General features: G+C 36.9%; 1 protein-coding gene across 1 annotated transcript in view; it reads right to left on the bottom strand.

The window, feature by feature from the left end:
• Nucleotides 1-19,773, bottom strand: part of ARHGAP5 (Rho GTPase activating protein 5) — a 49,859-nt gene that overhangs the window by 29,707 nt on the left and 379 nt on the right. The window contains exons 2-3 of the mRNA XM_010574268.1: nt 12,555-12,661; nt 4,562-8,460 (exon numbers count right to left, since the gene is read on the bottom strand). Coding sequence (XP_010572570.1) covers nt 4,562-8,284 — 3,723 coding nt within the window. The 5' untranslated portion in view covers nt 8,285-8,460; nt 12,555-12,661. The remainder of the gene's footprint in view (nt 1-4,561; nt 8,461-12,554; nt 12,662-19,773) is intronic.

Here is a 19,773-nt window from a genome sequence, read left to right as displayed (position 1 = left end):
CATCATAGCTTAAACAAATATTGGCACACAACAAGCACTTGAAAGTTTTCAAGCACAGGGTGCACACACAACTCCACACGAACTTGGCTAAAAAATCCTATGACTCTGAAGCCAGTCTGTGTTCTTTTTTCTCCTTCTCTCCACTTTTCTTCATATACTTCCCTATCAGAAAAAGTTTAACAGTCCACTTGTTAACAACACGTGCAAGGCCAAACAATAAGTTTTTCAGAACATTTAGAAACATGGTAATCACATAAAACAGGATACAGATGGGTGTATCGCAAGTTAGACTATGCTAGACTGATTCAACCTTCTCCATTGAAAACATGTATTCTTTTCCAGAGGCAAAGAAACTACAACGGTCAGCTGGTTTTACCAATCTAGACTTTAGTAAGGCATTTGATGGTGGCATATAGGAAACTACTGCGACAACTGGAGTAATGGAAACAGGATGATATTCAACAAAAAGGACAGTCACAGACTAATGGAAAAATCATGCACTGGAATGTGCGTGTAGCATGTACTAGAATGTACATGTACTATGTGTATGCACTATATGTGTGTCTATGTACTATAATGTGCATGTACTATAAACCACCTATACTATACAGTAGGAAGTCATTAGCTGGAAATTACCAAGGACAAGAATAGGCCAAAGGTTCCTAAAGTGACAACTGCAACTAAGAAAAAGTTGGGTGCAATCACACAATTGTGTCAGGTAGCAATTTCTAGTACAGATCAACAAACATTCAGATTATATGATGCAGTGCTATGATTGCAATACTATAGACAGTTTCAGTCATCCTCATTCAAAAACGTAAGTTCAGAGGGAATTACAAAACCTTTTTTAATCTTCTAAAACTCAGGTCAAGAAGCAGCCATATTCTCTACACCTGTTTGGAGGTGACATATCACAAAAGGAAAAAAATATTTCAGGAGAAATGTTACCACAAGGAAAGGTGAAAACTGGAAATTGCATGAAGATTCCTCACCAATACAGAGGAAATAGAAGTTCTGGAGGAGTTTTACAGAATAGTGAGAATGAAGGGATAAAAACTTTTTGGAGGAATTATTTCTGTGATAATTGAAAACAGAGCTCAAGGATGGTTCTTCCAGTTCTACCAGTATATAGAAACAAGATCTAAGAACACAAACACAGTGTTATGGACAACAATGGGCAAATAATTCAGACCAAAGCACAATTACTTAAACAATTTAAAACTGAGACCAGTTAATTTCCTTTGGTAGTAAGTGGTGTTAAGAGGACCTTGCAAGTCATGTTACCTGCTCGCCACAGATTTGTCACTGCTATACTTTCCACAGTAAAACATATTAATTTATGCTTCCAAATAGCAACAAGTAGCACGATTCCAAGTATTTACTTCTGCCTTCAATAACTTCTGTTTACAGTAGATTTTAAAAAACATTTGGTACATATGTGTTAGCAGGTGAGCCAAACTATGGCTGTTAATTTCAGAGTTGTAAAAAGGAACTGCTGTTTTTCCTATTCTATTGTTTGCCAAAACTCCCTTCCTCCTTCCTACCCATCCAGCTCTTGCCTTCTTCCCTTCAATTTTTTACCTGAATCCTATGATCATTTTCACCCATTCCCTGCATCCCTGTATCTGTTCTAGTTACCTGTACCTGTATATGATTTTATCTTGTAAGTTGGGAGACTGCGGTCTGAAAGTGTCAGGGCAGAATGAGCATCCTTCAGCAAGGTCATGTCTCTTTCTTGAAACACATTATCTTTAAACATTCTCCTATTCTGGGCCTGCCTTTAAAATATTTTCCAGAACCTCCAACAGGAAAGTAAATACCACTTTAAGGAACTTTTATTGTGTTTAACTTTAAAGTAATTGTCATAAATGGGGTAAAAAAAGCCAACCCCCCAAAAAACAAAACAAACCCCCCCCCCCCCCCAACATTTTCTTTTAAAAAATTCTAAATGTAAAAATCTGCATAGGCAAATTCTGTCTCTAGATGAAATCTGCTTTGTGTAATTGAAAACCAAAGTGCAAAAACCACAAATGACTGTGCATAGGAGCTTTCTGCAACACCATACAAGAAACCCACCCAGAAACACCACATCTCAAACCCCTCAAAACAACAAAGATGAAAGGAGTATCAAGAATGTTACATCCTATTTGGGCTTTAAAAAAGCAACAGCATACTACAAAGCTTATTTTAAAAATCAAGTTGTAATCTTTGACAGAGACAATAAGGACTTCAGACTTCGAAGGTTGAGTTTTTCCAAACAAATTCATTTTGTTTGTATGATTTCTTTATTTCAGAATCACTGTAACTATAGCAAGAATAGTTACACATGTTTCTTTTGTTCCCTTTACATACAGCTGAACAGTTTAGAAAAAGTATCGGTAAGAGCTTTAAGAAATATTCAGAAAGGAGTACAAAAGTTTTATTTACGCCTTTCACATCCAAGGGGTCAAAATTGTCAAAAAACCCAGCAAGTAATCTGTAAATAGTGGTGCAATAACATCCCTCACACGGACTAAATAACACTCAACAAGGAAAATATAATTTGAATAATTTCTGAGGTTTTGTAATTAAAGACTGCTAGCTGCTCATCTGAAACAACACAGGAAAACATGGTCAATAAGTTCCAAAACTAATAAAACTGCATCTCTCTTGCAAAAAAATCAACAGTTAAAAAAAACAAAGGAGTATATTACAAACTAGAATGACTCATCACATGAACTGGAACTAGTCTCACTTCAACATAATGCAAGTCAACACACACAGAAGTCACTACTTATCAAAAGCACTAAGCCCTCATCATTCTTTGATACTTTGAATGCTTGCAAACATTTTAGCTATCAAGTCAAATTTGCTTTCTCCATCATTACAACAATTTGTACTTCTACTATTAAAAGTATTCTCTCACTAATTTGAAAGTATCAGCCCTAGACCACAAATTGCAAGTAAAAAAACCCAAAAACCAAAAACCCAAAACCAAAAAAAACCAAAAATACCCCACAAAACTAAGAGGTACATTAAAGAAAACTTGAAACAACTCTTGTACACTTCAAGAGTCTTAACCACTACAAAAATTTAGAACAGCCTGAAACTTCCAACTCAGGCTGTCTCTCAACAGGCCAAAGCAAAAAGTGGTGGCTTTGGTAAAGATATCAGGGGGGGTTTCTCACACAATTCCAAGAAGAGAAGACCCCACTATACTAGGTCTATACAGTTTAAACATAAATATCCAATTCAGAGTAACTTTCTGTCAACTCAATGCAGCTGAGACAGTAGGAGGATTATGAATACTACATTTCAATTTCTATGTAGCAAGATTATTTCAATCAAAAGTATATAAATTATTGCTTTAAAAACCATTTAAGTTTCCCAAAAGGAATAACTTCAAAGTATTTTTAACCATGATTTTATACCCACAAGACATCATTATCTATGCTTATGAGTAAGCCTTAAGAAAATTTAGTGCCCTTTAAATCAGTCATGTGTAATTCAAATCACAGCTGCATACTAGGACGTGCGATTCAGAATTTAATCCATTAGTAAAATTTAACTATGCTGTACTTGAACAAAACTTATTTCTAAATGCCATTCAACTACTGTCAGATTTAAGCTAAAAGGGACATTTTTAAAATGCTACAAAACACAATATTAAAAAGGTTAACTTATTTTGAGACAAGAAAGAAAATATCTAACTGACCAGGAACACTCCTGATTTAATGTTAAACAACATCCATATGCAAAACAACAATTGCTAGCCTAAAATTAAAATCTAAACTCTAAAGAGTATACATCCAGAACCTACACCACAACAATATCCTGATATAATAATTTTTAAAACAGTAAGTAAAAAAATAAGTAACTATCAACCATAAAGATCAAAATAAAACATAGACATTTTCCAAGTAGAATGTCACATTATTATTTAGAAACCCATACTGAGCAGGCATTTTGTTCCCTTTATTTTGTTTGAGTAGAGAATTGTACAGGTAGCACAGCTTTCAACTTGACTACTTGCTTGCCCACACTAGGAAATGCAGTCAGTAAAACCACTATACAAAGTTTCCTTTTCGTGCTCTTGTTTTAGAGTTCCAAATAGACAACTGAGAATTAAAAAGAAACCACCCCTTTCATTCACCAGCCCTAAATTTCATTCCAACAGCCAGAACTGCAAGAACTGAAAGAACCAGTTCTAACCAAGAACTCACAAAGCAGCTTTTTAAAAATAAAAAAAAAAATTTAAAAAGATGTTACAATTAAAAAAAAGGATCTGTGGACCCAATTCTGCTTTCACTTACTCATATGGAAGGGAGACTGCACATGTACATACAAAGGTGAAGAGAGCTGAAACTTTTTGAACAGCTGATTAGGTAGACAAACCATTTCATTCCATGAGGTTTGCTAGTTCCAAGCAAGTTAAGTAGAAACTTGGACAAAAATCAAACAATGCTACATCAAAATTTTAAAGCACCTGTTTCAAAATAGGGTACAACTCTTGCATATTTTGACTCTTCCCTTCTTACAATGCACCAGAAGTTTTAAATAAAATTTAAATCAGTTGACTTACCTTCTTATCTTCTTTTACTTTTTGGGTTTTCTTTTTCATTTTTTTATCATCCAATTCTTGATCTGATGTAATAGCAGGGTTATCTATGCCACCCTTCCATGTTTCAACAGGTGAAAGAAGTGGATCTTCTTCACTTCCACGATGTCTTCCTTTTCTTTTAGTTTTAGAGGTGGTGAAAGCCTCATCATCACTTGCATCCGAATGTGTTCTCCTATAGTAAGACTTAGCTTTGCTGAACAGAGTCTTAGACTTATATTTGTATTTTGAAGGCCTTCTTTCCCCATGACTTTTGGATATTCTATCAGAAAACCCATTTTCTTCCTCACCTTGGGTGTTTATAACAACCGAGTTTCGAACTTTAATAATACGATTCTGACTATCATCTGGAACCGCGTAGATATCATCTGCAAAGCCTTTATGTTTGAAAATAGTGTCAATAGGTTCAGCATAGTTGTCAGATTGGTCTATATCTTCTGGTGGTGCCGCAGGCACTCGAGAAGGTTGTTTCCTGGGGTTTTTGCCAATACCTGCCTCAATTGTTTTCAGGAGGTTAGGATCCAGTTTTTTCACATTTGTTCTTGGAACAAGCGGTTTCGGTTTTATTGGAGGAGGCACTTTATGGTTGCGTTCATGGTCATGACAATTGAGTGGTGTACTGTGAATAGGATATTCATTTCCTTCCAAATCCAATCGGTACTTTGAGCGGTCGCTAGGTGCTGGGAGTAACCTTACATCATCACCAATTGGACTGTAAGGTGGTGGTCCTTCAGTATCATCCTCTGAATCTGGATAATTATAGTCAAGGGAACTTCCTCTGGGAGATCTTGGAAAAACATCTTCACTTGTATGCGTTGTTTCTCTTGTGCTGTCTGACATATAAGAACTTTCAATCATGTTTTTCTTCTCTAATACATCACTGAAGAACAATGTGAAAACCTCAGTTTGACGATGATATTGAGATAACGAATATAAAGCTGTAAACTTAGCAGTAATCTCTGTTGCTATGTGTTCTCCTTCAGTCATGAGTTCCTTGATTGCTTCATTCTCAAAGAAGTCTGCCTGGCTATCGGTAACAGCCACTAACTGGACAGGAATCGTATCCTGAACTTCAGAAAGAAATGCCCGAAGCATTCCCATTGATGCCTTCCGCTTTGCAGAATAGACCAGTATATATCCATGAACAAGTTCATCTTTCCTTACACCAATTGAAGAATGATATGACAATATAGTTATCTGTATTCGACGCCTCTTTTCACCTATTATTTTATCAAGCATCAAAGAATTATTTTGGCCAGCCTGAGCAGCACTACAGGAGTGAGAGTCAAGGAAGGGTGAAAGAATAAGATCCACACTAAATGGATCACCACACATGGCACACATGACAATTCTTAAGTCAGCTTCTGACAGATCTTTAATGGTGGGAACTGGACTTACAACATCAAAATTGTGTTTAACTGCTTCCAGTACTCCCCTCAGAGCTTGTTTTATTTGGGTCTCGTTAAATTTGCGTGGATACGTACCAGCAGGCACATCTACAAAAGGACACTGTAATTTGTTGGCCAATTGCTGTCCCTGATGTCTCAGAATAGGTAGATTCTTGCTAACACTGTCCCTCTGGTTAGCCAGTATTAACGTAAATGGAAGATTAGCCATATACTTGTCTCTCCTTATCTGAGATGCTTCAGCCCTTATTTTTGCAATGCACTCCCCAATAAAATTCAGTGATTCAATAGAGTTAAACACACAGAAACAACCATGTGGTTTGAAGGCTGAGGTCCACAATTGAGTCAACAGGTATGGGGATTTTGCATCAACTGGCCTAAGATCTAGCTCATATATTTTTCCATCTAATGCATATTCATCATCGGTGGACTGTGTCCGAATTTCATTTGCCAATTCCTGTGCAAGGCCATCTTTGCCCAAAATGAAAAGATTGACTTTATCAATGTTGGCACTATCATGGTATAAATTTGAGCGGCCATGGTCTAGTTGCAGAAGACTGTTGGCAAGTAACTGCTCTACTTTAATGTCCATGCAATTTTGGCCACTGAGACAAGTTTCTTTAGTTGGGTGATAAACAAATCCTATGTGTTTAAGCAGAAGAGATTCTCTATCAGGTGCAAGTTTCTGTAAAGCTTTGTATCTAGGTTCTTCACTCAGAACTGCATGGATTTCACTCATTTTATCTGAACTTGGTGTTGCATTAAGATCCAAGTCATAAAACAGCTCTGAATGTTCAAAAAGCATTTCCTGAAACTCCTCTTTGGCTTTTTCAACAATCTCCCTCTGATGCCTACCATACACTTCCTTACTATCTGCATCAGTGATATATTTGAATGCTTCATCCTCCACCACAAAACATATAACTTCTTCCCATGGCTGTCCGGGTGAAATGAACTGGATTTTCTCAAGAGTTTTTTTGAATTTCTCCTTCATTTCAACCCTCCTTTTTTCAGATATAAGATGCTGCACATGGTTTTGATAAACTTTTTCTGCCTCTAGCGTAGTGAGAAGGTCAAATGGAATCCTTCTGTCATTCACTTTATCTATATGGTCAGTTTCATCCCAGGGTGTTTTTTCAAGCACTACAAAACAGGACTGGAAGTCAGGCCTTTTCTCCACTAACTTCAAGGCTTCTGACCAGCTCAAGTGTTCAATCTCATCAAGATTTGACATAAGAGTATTAAGAGCTCTTGGCAATGCATTAATGTATTCTTCTTTTCTTTTTCTAATATGTTCCTGTTTAAGCTGCTCTATGTGTTTTGAAAATGTATTTTTGGCCTTTTTTGTTCCTTCCAAATTTATGTACTCTTCATAATCAGGGTGGTTTTTCAGTTTATTACTAACAGTTTTCCAAGTTGCATGATAGTCTCTCACAGTTTGGACAAGTTTTTCAAACTTATCTGTTGCTGTAACAACTAGCTGTCTTTGAGTTTTATAGGCATCCAGATAGGGGATTATTTTAGGTTTACCACGAGTTTTATCCATCATTTGTACCAGTGCAGTAAAACATGTTTCAACATTGACATTGAATCTCGCTGATGTTTCCACTACCACAAGGTTCTTCTTATTTGAAGCAAAGGCCTGAACCTCTCGCAGATAATGATCCACACATTCATCACATTTCGTTGCTGCTATTATTATGGGTTTTTTAGATTTTGAGAGCTGGATATAGAGATTATTCACAAATTTAAGTTGATCATCAAACTTCCTATTGCATCCTTGGCTTACGTCAATGCACAATAAAAACCCATCTATGCTTAATTTCCCTTCAGGCATTTGTTTTTGCTCAAAGTCTTGCTCCAAGCCTAGCTGATCTGTGCAAATGTACATTAGTTTTTCTGCTGACTGCAGTTTGGAGGCAGCTGCACGTTTTATATATGGTTGCAAATTCGTACTCCGATGAGGCAAGAAAGTCTGATCATCAATGAACTCAGTCTGTTCGATTACATGAATTCTGCACTCAATTCCATCCTCACCACTTTGTGTTACGTCACCCCAGTACAAAAAGTGATCATTGTTAACAACTCTTCCTCCAAAGTCAATTGTGCTAAGCACAGAGGTATGCTCAGGATAATATTCATCTGCTTTTGAACGAACGAATCTATTGCACAAACACGACTTTCCAACTCCACAATTACCTTTATCCTTTTCAGTTCCAGACAGTCCAACAACACTAACAGCATAAGATGGGGGACGTGGCTCTTTGTTTTTTGCCATCATAACTTTCCTCTCATCCTTTTGCAATTATCAACGTAACTGTATGTGGTTTTCATTCTGGAAAGGTTCCTACAAATTTAAGTTGTATATCCAGGGTTCCAGAAATAGCTTTCAGTTGTTCCTGCTTCAGCTTGTCATTGAGAGAACCTCAGATAACCAGGATGAGGAGGATCATCTTCCTAAAGAAAACAGAGGGAAAAAAATTTAAAGATTGCAGGTGTTTCTTTCTAACATTCATGAGAGAAAAGAGATTTTAAAAAACACTTTTGCTTGCTCACCCTGAAATCATTTTCTATGTATATGAAAATTTTACAACTACTTTAAATGAGATCTTAAACTCATAATTCATTCATGTAAATGCTATTTATATTATAAATTTTAAAATAAACAGGTTTTAGGCACAGTTTAATAACAGTTCATCACCTATTTTGATAGGTGATCAGCATACTTCTAAAAAAAAAAAAAAAACCTACACCCAAAGCCCCAAATTACTGTTTTCCTTCATAGCTTATGGGTACTAGGCACTAGAAAGCATTTTCAGCATTTTCCACTGCAATACATACAACACAAAAACTCTAAACCCAACCCAATATTCACATACACATACTTCTATTCACACTCATACTTCCACTAGATAGCATGCTTACCTGCGTGAATAACACTACTTTTGTGTGCATTTGTAGGTTTGGTTTTAGGTTCAGTAAAGAAACTTTCAAAACAAGCAGCTGTAAAACCAGGAAGTTAGCAATGTGGCTCAGCTGCTGCCTATCTGCAGAAGTAAACTACCCTATTTGTATACTAACAGTAAGCTGCTTTTAAGAAGTTTCTAACGTGAATTCTACAGAAAAATAAAAATATTGTCATACAAAGTACAGAAAAATAAGATTTATGTCTGAGATTTTAAGATTACAATATAGTATCATTCCATCCCTAGGAAAAAAGCAAAAACTTTTAGTAACTGTAAACAAAAACTACTGTATCTACACTCAAACTTCCACAGAATTATAACAAGGTTCCAGTGGCTTTACTGAAGCTGTCATCAAATATACAGTTACCACTAACTCTCAGTTATTCATGAGAAGACTTTGCTTGCTTACATACTACAAATGGAAAGATATTTACTGTTTTAGAAACAATTGCATTATGAGGAAAACATAAAAAAAAAAAAAAGAATGGCTGAATGACTGGGCCCAGCAGGTTGTGATCAGTGGCGTGAAATCTAGTTGGGGGCCAGTAACCAGCAGTGTACTCCAGGGGCCAATACTGTTCAACATCTTCCTTAATGACTTGGATGATGGGGCAGAGTATACCCTCAGCAAGTTTGCTGATGACAAAATTGGGAAGACTGGCTGATACACCAGAGCATTGTGCTGCCATTCAGGGAGACCTCAATAGGCTGAAGACATGGGCTGACGGGAACCTTGTGCACTGCAAAGTCCTGCATCCAGGGAGAAATAACCCCACGTACCAGTATATGCTAGGAGCCAACTGGCTAGAAAGCAGCTTTACAGAAAAGGACCTGGGGAATGTCAGTGGACAGCAAGCTGAACACGAGCCAGCAATGTGCCGTTGTGGCAAACGAGGCTATTGGTACCCTCGGTGGCATGAGACAAAGTATTGCCAACAGGTCATGGTAGGTGAACCTTCCCCTCTACATAGCACTGGTGGGGCCACACCTGATGCACTGTGTCCAGTTCTACAGTACAAGAGAGATATAGAGCTACTGGAGAGAGTCCAGCAAAGGGTCACTAAGCTAAATAAGGGACTAAAGTATCTCTCATATAAGGCAAGGCTGGGAGAGCTGGGACTGGTTAGCCCGGAGAAAAAAAAAGGATCAGGGGGGATCTCATCAATGTATACAAATATTTGGAGGAAAGGTACAAAGAAGTCAGAACCAGACTCTTTTCAGTGGTGCCTAGTGACAGGACAAGAGGCAATGGGCACAGACTGAAACACAGGAGGTGCCATATGAACATCAGGAAACATTTTTTTATTGTGAGGGTGACTAAGCACTGGCACAGGTTGCCCAGAGAGGTTGTAAAGGCCCCCTCACTGGAGATATTCAAAAGTCACCTGGACATGGTCCTTGGCAAGCTGCTCTATGTGACACTGCTTGAGCAGGGAGGCTGGACAAGATGCCCTCCAGAGGTACCTTCCAACCTACACTGTTCTATAATTTTGTGAGAATATTTTGATAAAAATACTTTTCTTTTTCTTGGTAAAAAGACAGCTATCACACAGCAGTATAAATGAAAGGTACAGACTAATGTACTTAACATATTTGGTTTTAGATTTGTGGAGTACAAAATAACAACATAAATGCGTGTAAAAGAACCCATAAATAGCCCCTACAGAAAGGAAAAAGTATAACAAGCATCAATACTGAAATTTTAGTTTCAATATCTCAGCTTTATTTTTTATGCATTTTGTCATTCTTAGCAACAATTTGTTAAGCATGTGACTGTAGTACCTTCCTTTAGTTTAAAAAAAAAAAAGTAGAATCTGTCACCCAAAAAGCTCTCAAAATCTGCTTTAATACTTGTAAAACTAATTCACAACTGCTAAAACGTATCTGAGTTTGAAGACATGCAGCAGTAAAAAGTATTTGTATCATTAAAAGTTGTAACAGAAGATAAAAACATTGAAGCCTTTAATATTTCATATAGAATCAATGCCTGGCCAACAGGGCTTTCCAACTTACTAACACCTAGAAATATAAAACTGATGTTCTGATTGGAAGCATAGTATTTATGTAACAATATTTGTAATGAAATTAATTGACCAAAATATAAAATACCCATATGTAAAAAGAGCTTTCAGTTATAGAAATCATAGTCAAGGAAAGTATCTTTTTTATAATGAAGTATCAATTTCATTATAAAATGAAGAGCAAAGTAAACTCGGTCTAATTTTTATACTTGCAAGTTTTTATATTGCAAGAATTGAAACTTTTATGACATGTTTTAGTAATGATTTTTCTTTTTTTGTTTAAATCAGTTTTCTCAAAGACACACTCAGAAAGAGAATTTGTATTTTTAATTTTGCTTTTTACTGTTTCCACTATGTTTTTTATACTCTTAAAACACAGAATTTAGAGCTAACAGAAAACAGCTCTGGGAATAAAAATACTTAGCAAGAGTAAATCCTTCACAAGCAGTGTTTATATTATTACAAATAAACCCAGTGTTTTCTTTCTAAAGCAAAGCTTATCATAGTAGCATCATTCAGACTATTAGAATGAGAAGTTTACTCAGCACTTCCACTATAAAACGTTTTCTGTTTGCCACAGCAAATACAGATTTGACATGGACTAAACTAGAACACAGAAATCTTCATCCACAGGATTACTTCATTTAATCAGGAAGACGCTGTCAATTTGCAACTAGTTTATAAGAAACAATCAATACTTTCAGATACTCTACATCCTCACATAGCAAAGGTTCTTCCTCCTCCAGCAATAAATGTTTTGTCAAATCAATACATTTTTAAGTGATTAAGTACAAAGAGTAAGGTGAAATGGTACACTGACAAAGGGAAAACACACACATTAGTCTCTCACAAAACTTCTGACATGGAAGAATTTCACCATAGTGGGAGTTGTATCACCAAGGATACTTAAAACCAGTGTGGTTTTCTTTTCATTTTTTATACAGTTTCTACTTTGCATTGATTGTACAAAGCAAGTCACAGAATGAAATCTATGTTGATTAAGTAATAAACCTGGTAAAAACCTGACATTATAATGGTTTCACATTTAATACATAATTATTAAATTGCTCCCCAAATGGAAGATTTTTCTTTTCAATATACCACTAATTTAAAGGTACTTTATAGTTTTGTACAGTTTTAAAATACACACTCTGGAAATTTATGGTAAGTTAGCTCAATTATCTTACTTCAATCTGCCTAATTCTGTTATAACAAATTGAAAACACTCTAATTCATTGCCCCCCACACTCCCTTTGTCTTTCTTACAGATTCAAAGGAGTGGTTGTTTGATTTCCCCAACTAATTTCAGTCTTCAAATTGAAAATAATAGAGCATTTCTATGTTTAAATAGAAAAACTCTGAAGAACTACAGAAGACACAAAGTATACGACATCACTGCAGGAAGAATCTCTGACCTTCTACAGTCACACCATAGGACCTTGACTCTACAGACTTTTAGATTTCCAAGTGTAGTTATAAAGAAAATAAAGCGTATCATTTTGTACTTATTCACCCACCTCCCCCCTTAAGCATAAGATTATGAAGACCTAAAGTCCAAACTTACCCTTAGGAAAACAAGGTGCAAAGCAAGATGATTATCCTGCTGTGATCTTCCTGCAGTAATGTCACACATTTAAACAGTGTCCTTCAGTAAGTTCTTCCCTGAGGGATCTGAAAATGAAAAAGTAAGATTTGTTAATAATTTCAAAATTATGAAAGCAGAAGCAGCAATCGGAGAAGGTACAATACTTCACTTATACATGAGGATTGTTTTCCTCATTTTAAACCCATAAACAGAACTTGGAGCTCAAGCTGGTCTTCCTCTAAACTTAAAGGGTTTAAATCCTGTAAGCACAGCCACTAATACTTGAGACAGAGAGGGCACAATTCTTAAGTGACTGCAATTTCATAAGTTCAACTTGGTATTTTAACAATACCTAGGCTGCAGAAGTCTCTTCTGAAAAAAATTAATATAGTGTCTCAGATAACACACAAAATGTGAGATATAAAAATCACTAATCACTTGTAGAAGAATTTGGAATTCTAAAATATCAAGAACATAGTTTTGTAAGATGAAGTCAGTATAGTACAAAATACATAAAATGAATGCATGTCTAAATACATGTATATACATTTCATCACTAGAAAAAAGTACAGTCTACCTCAAAACCCTTTTACCTGTAGTACAGCATTTCTAAATTTAAAGGCCTCACAGACTGTGACAAATCAGAAATTGAAAGCATAATTATATTTAAATATAATATATTTTGAATTCTTAACTAGGATACAAATTGTTAGTATAACCTTCATAAGTGTTGGTTTTACTGCAGGGATGCTGCTACAAAGTAACCAAAAATGGAACTCCCTTCCAGGGAACTTCTTCAGTTCACATCCACACAAAACCCAGACTTTGAATGACAGGCCAGTGATGCATATATCAGGATGCAAAAAAGGAAAGGAACTTGAGGCTCTTGAATTGGATCATGATGTAAGCCACTTTTAACTAAGGAAAGGTGTCATTTTTAAGCAAGATGCAGTACCATGCTGTATACATGCGAAACATCAAGAAGGTATAGCAGAGTTTTTTCTTGTTTTGTCACTTACGATTATATCCTCAGTAATTCCACTTTGCTTTGAGAATAACATAGCTAATTGAAAAACTCTAAGCTTTAGTAAACTTTCTTTTGGACAAAAAATATTCAGCAACAGTGATAAGCAATATACCAATACAACAACAATACTGCCATTCTCAACTTGTGGTACTGAACCACACCAAAATCATTAGGCAGCAGGCTATCAGTCCTGCACTAAGCCTGGCCTAGCTGCAAAGCTGAACTCTATCACTTGAAAGAGAAGACAGGAGGTAAATCACACTCCCTGTCCTTACCTCCTAGCTGTGGCACTCCTCTATGTCCACAGCTAGGTGAGCAGAGCAGATAGTTGCACATGAGGAAACAGACTACAGGACTCTGAAGAAGAGTATGTGGAAGAGCAGACAGACTGAAAGAAAAGTGTCTGTGCCTGCAAGAATGCATCTGGGGCTTGGGGGAGGGCGACACCAGTCATTTTGCAATGCACACTGCCACAAGAGAAAGCTCCACCACCCCACCCCACCCCAAGATCAGCCAGAAGCATTGAGGCCAGAGAAAACCCCAATTTTCAAATACATGTCTCCCCAAAGTCTTCTGAGCTGAATTCTAAACATTAGCATAGAATGCCATGTTATTAGCAACTAATAAATACTAAAATAGTTAATCACCTATCGTTATTTAGTAACTGTGGTTGCACAGAAACTTGTAGATGTGAAAGAAAAATCACAAAACCATAGCCAAGAAAATCACTAACAGATAAATGCTCTGGATGTTTCTGATACACCTTCCGAAATTGCTTTCCAAACCTAAAAATATTTACCACCTGCAGACCTAACATGGCTGAAGCAGAGATGTCATCTGAAAGACTCTACAGAATTGCTCATGACCAACAACTATTTAAGCAGGTGCAAACAATGCCAACAGGGAAAGTGTTTTCCCACAGTCCTTTACTCACTCTGTAATGTTGTCTAGATGCAACAGTTTACAGACCTGTGTTTTTCAGGGTTAGTTTCAATTACCATAGCCTTGTGATAGTGTTTGTAAATTAGCTGCCCAAGTGAAGAAAAGCACACATGGAAAAAAAAGGCCATCACAGCCTAGTAGTCTGCTTTGCAGGGTATATGAGTACACCAACAGAAAGTTACTCTGACATCTACAGCAGATCACAAAGTAAATTCAAACACATTAGATATCGCTGAAATGGTTTGTAGGACAACTTTTGAAGGCACAGCACTTTCAAATATCAAAGACCATGATTCCAAGGAAGTTACAGCTCTGGATTCAGGTTACTGCTGACGGTAAGTTTTTATACCGGGTCATCCCTCACTTCACACTTTTTGAGAACCAAAACTTGGCATTGGAAAATATTTAGTATAGTATCCAAATTCTAAGACTTATCAGCACATCAGTAATTACAGCTCTACCCAAAACATACCAGAATAACAATTCAACCATTTTCACTTCAAGAACCAGTAAAAAAATCTAGTGTTGATGTAGCTTAAGGTAATGTTGTTACTTCTCATTCCATATTTACCAAGAGGTATCTTTTTCACTTAAACAAGCATAAGAAATCTTCTCTTCAAACCAAAACCCTTTTTAGAAACTAAACTAGATAAGGAGTATACCAATGTCATCAACAGTTTCAATTCACCAAAGTCTGCTGAGGTCCTAGACACTTAATGTGTCCTGTCCTCTCTACTAACACACCAATATTCTTGCCTTCACAAGTGCTGGTAATCTTAATTAAGTAACCATACTTGAAATCTTATTTATAAATAAGGGTAAACACAATGCTCCCTGGTAAAATGCTGCAAGTACCAGCCAACACTAGGAAAAAAAGATTCAGACTGCTTACCAGGAAATAAGCTCAATCAAGCAATAACAAGATAGTAAAGGAAATGCCTTGAAATGCCTTCAATAGTGATACTCTGACTGAAAAGGACTACAGTTTAAGTGGTATGGTGATTAGTCATGCTAGGTAAATGAAGGATGAGAACGGATTACCCCAACCGCTGTTCATTTCAGATTTGGTTACTGTGATGGCCAACTACCATCCCTAAAGAAGTTACATAGCCAAGATAATTCTTTGCAAACAAAAGTAAAATAATCCATTTATAAAAAAAGAGAAAACCTGACTGTTCAACTTCATATTACAAATCCATGCAAAACTGTGTTTAAAAACAGAAGTTCAAAGCTCTTAGTTCTTACTAAGTTTACTAAATTTCTCCTATTAATAACAATACCCTGAAGACCGCCAGTGTATTACCCAAAATTAAATCATGGCCTAAACTTTATTTCTAAATTCAAAACAGAACATCATTCCTTAGCTGGAATCTAGCATTCCAGGGGGTATCTATTATCATTGTTGCTGTTCACAAAAACCAACCAAACAAAAAACAAGCCAACCTACACAAATTAGATCATGGCACAACAAACAGGTAAACAGCAAAGGTTCAAATTATCAGCATTGCATTATTCTGAACTTAAGCCTCCTGACTTACTTATCTACAGATTTCTGAATACCTGAAAGCATTCGATATAGGTTCAAAACCTGTATTTTAACAGCAAAGGAAACAGTACAAGTTTACAGAAAAAATAAATTCTTAATTGTTTTCGTACAGGACAAGCTGCTACTAAAGACATGCATAGCACTCACAGAAGTTCCTTAGTGCAAGATTACCTGATCAGGCTTATTCACAAAGTTATTCGGGAAGAACACAAAAGAACTAATGGAGAAAATTTACAAAGGGGATTCAGGAAAGAACTCATAAAAAAATAAGAAAGAAAAAGAAGCAGTTGAGGAAGGAAGGATCGAGGTAAAGACAGAAAAAGGGCTAAAATGCATTTGCTGCAAAATGAAAAATTTGCATCCTGGCAGCAGCAACTTCAACAAATTTCACTGATCCACATATCTGGATCACTTCATGTTATTTTGCTTTGTGAGGAACTTCAGTATAGCATCCAGGACCTGACACCGTAAGTTTTGAGACTTAATTCAAAACAGTAGTTTGTTGTTTGACTTTGTACAAGCCATATGTGTAATTTTTACCTATGTAAAATGAGAACACTGGTTACCCACTTCTTTTTTAAATTATGAAATGAACTAGTGAAAAGGTATATGTAAGCATCAAATAATATTCTGCATAATAATTAGCCAATTTAAATAAATTAATGCCAAGATGCAACAATATACACATTTCCAAAATTGTGCATGCGGGTTTTACTTTTTTAAATGCAAACATTCTTCTGCTATGCTTGTATGTCAACTGATGCAGAACTGCAAAAATGCATGGGAATTGTAACTCAAAGCCAAAGAAACAACTCTAATCTAGCACAAAATGTGATGTGCAGAACTAGCTACAGAGTTATTATTTCAGCTTCTGGTAAGTGTTAGCGACTAGAAAAGCACAGCTAATACCCAAATTCAAAACAGCGTCACTACAATTGCTTCAGATTTTCCTGTGAGGAATTTTGAACTCATTTTTCTTTGAATATTTCATTAAAATCCAAAAATATAAGGAAGCAATGAGACAGTTCAACCAATAATCAGTAAAACGTAATACCCTTAAAAGTACTTTTTAAAGGTGATGAAAAAACCAAGAATATTCCAGCTCACTTACACTGACCTTTAGGCTAAAAATTGTCAGGGGAAAAAAAGAAAAAACAACAAAAAAGCGATTAAGAGTTTTGTGCGCCCATCAAGATAGAAATAGGACGGATAGAGGGGAAAAGAAACAAACAAAAAAAAAAATCCTGACAGTCCTAATACAGAATTTCCAGTGTTACTGGGGCTACCTGAAACGAAACTTCCTCTCGTAGTTAGGAGTACGGCGGAGTACTGGAAAAGCAACGGGACGCTTAGCCCAAAGGCCGCGCTACTTCTGCCAAAGCCCAAGTTAAAACGGGCAGCGACGTTCCGCCCGCCGCCGCCGGGCCGGGCCGGGCCGTGCCGTGCCGTGCCGTGCCGTGCCGGGACCGGACAGGCCGGGCCGGGCGAGGCGAGCCGTGCTCACCGAGCCCCCTAGCGGCGACGCGGCCGGCAACGGCACAGGGCGCTCCCGCAGAGCGGGGAAAGCTCTGCTCTGCCCAAAGAGCGCAAGCTCCTCTCAAAAGCATTCCTCTCTTATCACACAGCAAGAATGCATCACGGGCTTCACTCTCGGAGGGACGTCACGTCCACAGATGCGACTGTTTTCCGTTTGCTCACCGACGTAACGATGCCAGCAGAACTTAACTTAACACTGAGTATTTGGCTTCACAAACTTCCATCCTCCCAGCAAAGGTCAGAGAGTACCATCCCTGAAGGATGCCTTCCATGCGTAATCTTAAGAACGCACCACGTTATTAGTCTACTAGAAGCAGCGATGTGGAGTGTTTTGAAGTTTTCGGCAAAATATTCCTGAAGGATGCCAGTACATGGGATTTCTCTTCTGTTAAGAAAGTACTTTTGGAAGTCTTAAGATACCATCAGCATCCTTTTAGTATCTTTATTAAACGGAATGGAATTACTTTTGCACCATCTACTCAAATAACAAGTCCCCAAGGGGAAACTTACACAGAACAATCTATTAGGATCAGTGCTTTTCTTTCCTACAAAGTTTGCACACAGAAAAACACCTACGTCTTTAGGAAAGCACGTTTTCTCTGTAGCCTCAAAAACATGTGCAACGTTTGATTCTGTTAGTGCCAAATATAGCATTTTAAAACAATTTAGTCTGCGCCTAAAGTATTTAATTGGATTATGTTACACATGTAACACCTTAGCTAAAATAAAGTCCAATACCAGGGAGTGGTAGGCATTTGGTTGCAATTATTTATATTTTTACAATGCTGGCAGCTGCTTTATATAGGGATACTTAAAAAAAAAAAAAAAAAAAAAAAAAAAAAAAAAAAAGCACAACATACTATTTAAGCTCAGTATGTTCCAAGCTTAAAAGTGACTTGTTATACTAAAACAAGCTAGTGATAATGTAGCAAATGATTAAACAATTTCTGACACTTCAAGTACTAGACTCTTTTAAAAAAATACCATATTTACATCACACTTTCTAAGCTCTAGTAGCACTGAGTTTCAGTAGAGTACTACAAATAGAATTTTAAGAATTTTAGCACTTCTTAAAAATAATTTTCGAAGAAGCACAAAGGAAAATAAACCCTTATAAAAATGCACCTGGGTAATATGCTGCTTTTAGACATGTACTATAAATTTAAAAATATGTATAGGCTTTTTGAGAAAGCTCTTAACTCTGGTCACTGATGTCACTGCTGAAAACAGCTGTCATACTGAAGAACCTTAGGAAGGTAAGACAGCACAGCAGAAAAACCTACCTATTAACTCCTCATTCATTTATGAAATAAGTATGCAAGTACCAGTGCTGTAACTGGCTTCAATACACAGGTTTAAAATGGACGTCCAATTGACCAGCAAATGCTGTTCTCTCTTTACTGTTTTTACTCTGCAGTGTAGAGTTTTTAAATTTCTGCCAAGGATCTTTATTAAGAAAAAAAAAAATCCCCCGGTTATCTGCATGATACTAAACTAAAGAATACACACATACCCCCACAGGCCTATTTTGGTCTAGATTTAAAACGTTTCCCTCCTACTTATTAAGGCAATACTCCACGCCGATATCAAAAGCGACGCAGGAGAGGGCAAAAGGGGGGTACAGAGGAAGGGTGGGGTGTATTCTAGGGGGAAGGTGACAAGTATGTCTTCCTTTTATAAGAAAACGATCTTTCTTCTATTTTTAATTAAAACAGTGGTTTATACTCCTTATGTCCTACATTTACAACACCATGGCATTATATCTGTCTATCTCTGGTGCTTTCCTTGGGTGGAGAGAGTCTAAAGGTTATGCTGGTTGAAGGGATTCAAAACGCTTGAAAGCTGCAACACTGCAACTGGCTACCCTATTTCAAAGCCTTAAAATCCACCTGGTGGAAAAACAGAAATGCACACACATCATTAGGAGAGTGAAGTTTTCTGAAATTTAATATCGAGCAATATTTGAAGGTGAAAGGAAGGAGGAGAGAAATTGACAACTGTTCAAATTTAGTAGAGAAGGAAAAGAACAGAGAAGACGAGAATGAGTAGAAGGGGGCGATGAGGAGGAAAAGAAGTACAGAGAAAGGAGAACAGAACGGGGGGGGGGGCGAGGCAGGGGGAATGGAAGAAGGGGGGAAGCTAAAGGG

This window comes from Haliaeetus leucocephalus, unplaced genomic scaffold, assembly GCF_000737465.1.
Source record: "Haliaeetus leucocephalus isolate CR32 unplaced genomic scaffold, Haliaeetus_leucocephalus-4.0 Scaffold417, whole genome shotgun sequence".
NCBI classification, from domain to species: Eukaryota; Metazoa; Chordata; class Aves; order Accipitriformes; family Accipitridae; genus Haliaeetus; species Haliaeetus leucocephalus.
Note: the sequence above shows the minus strand (reverse complement) of the source record. Positions and strands in the feature narration are given on the sequence as shown.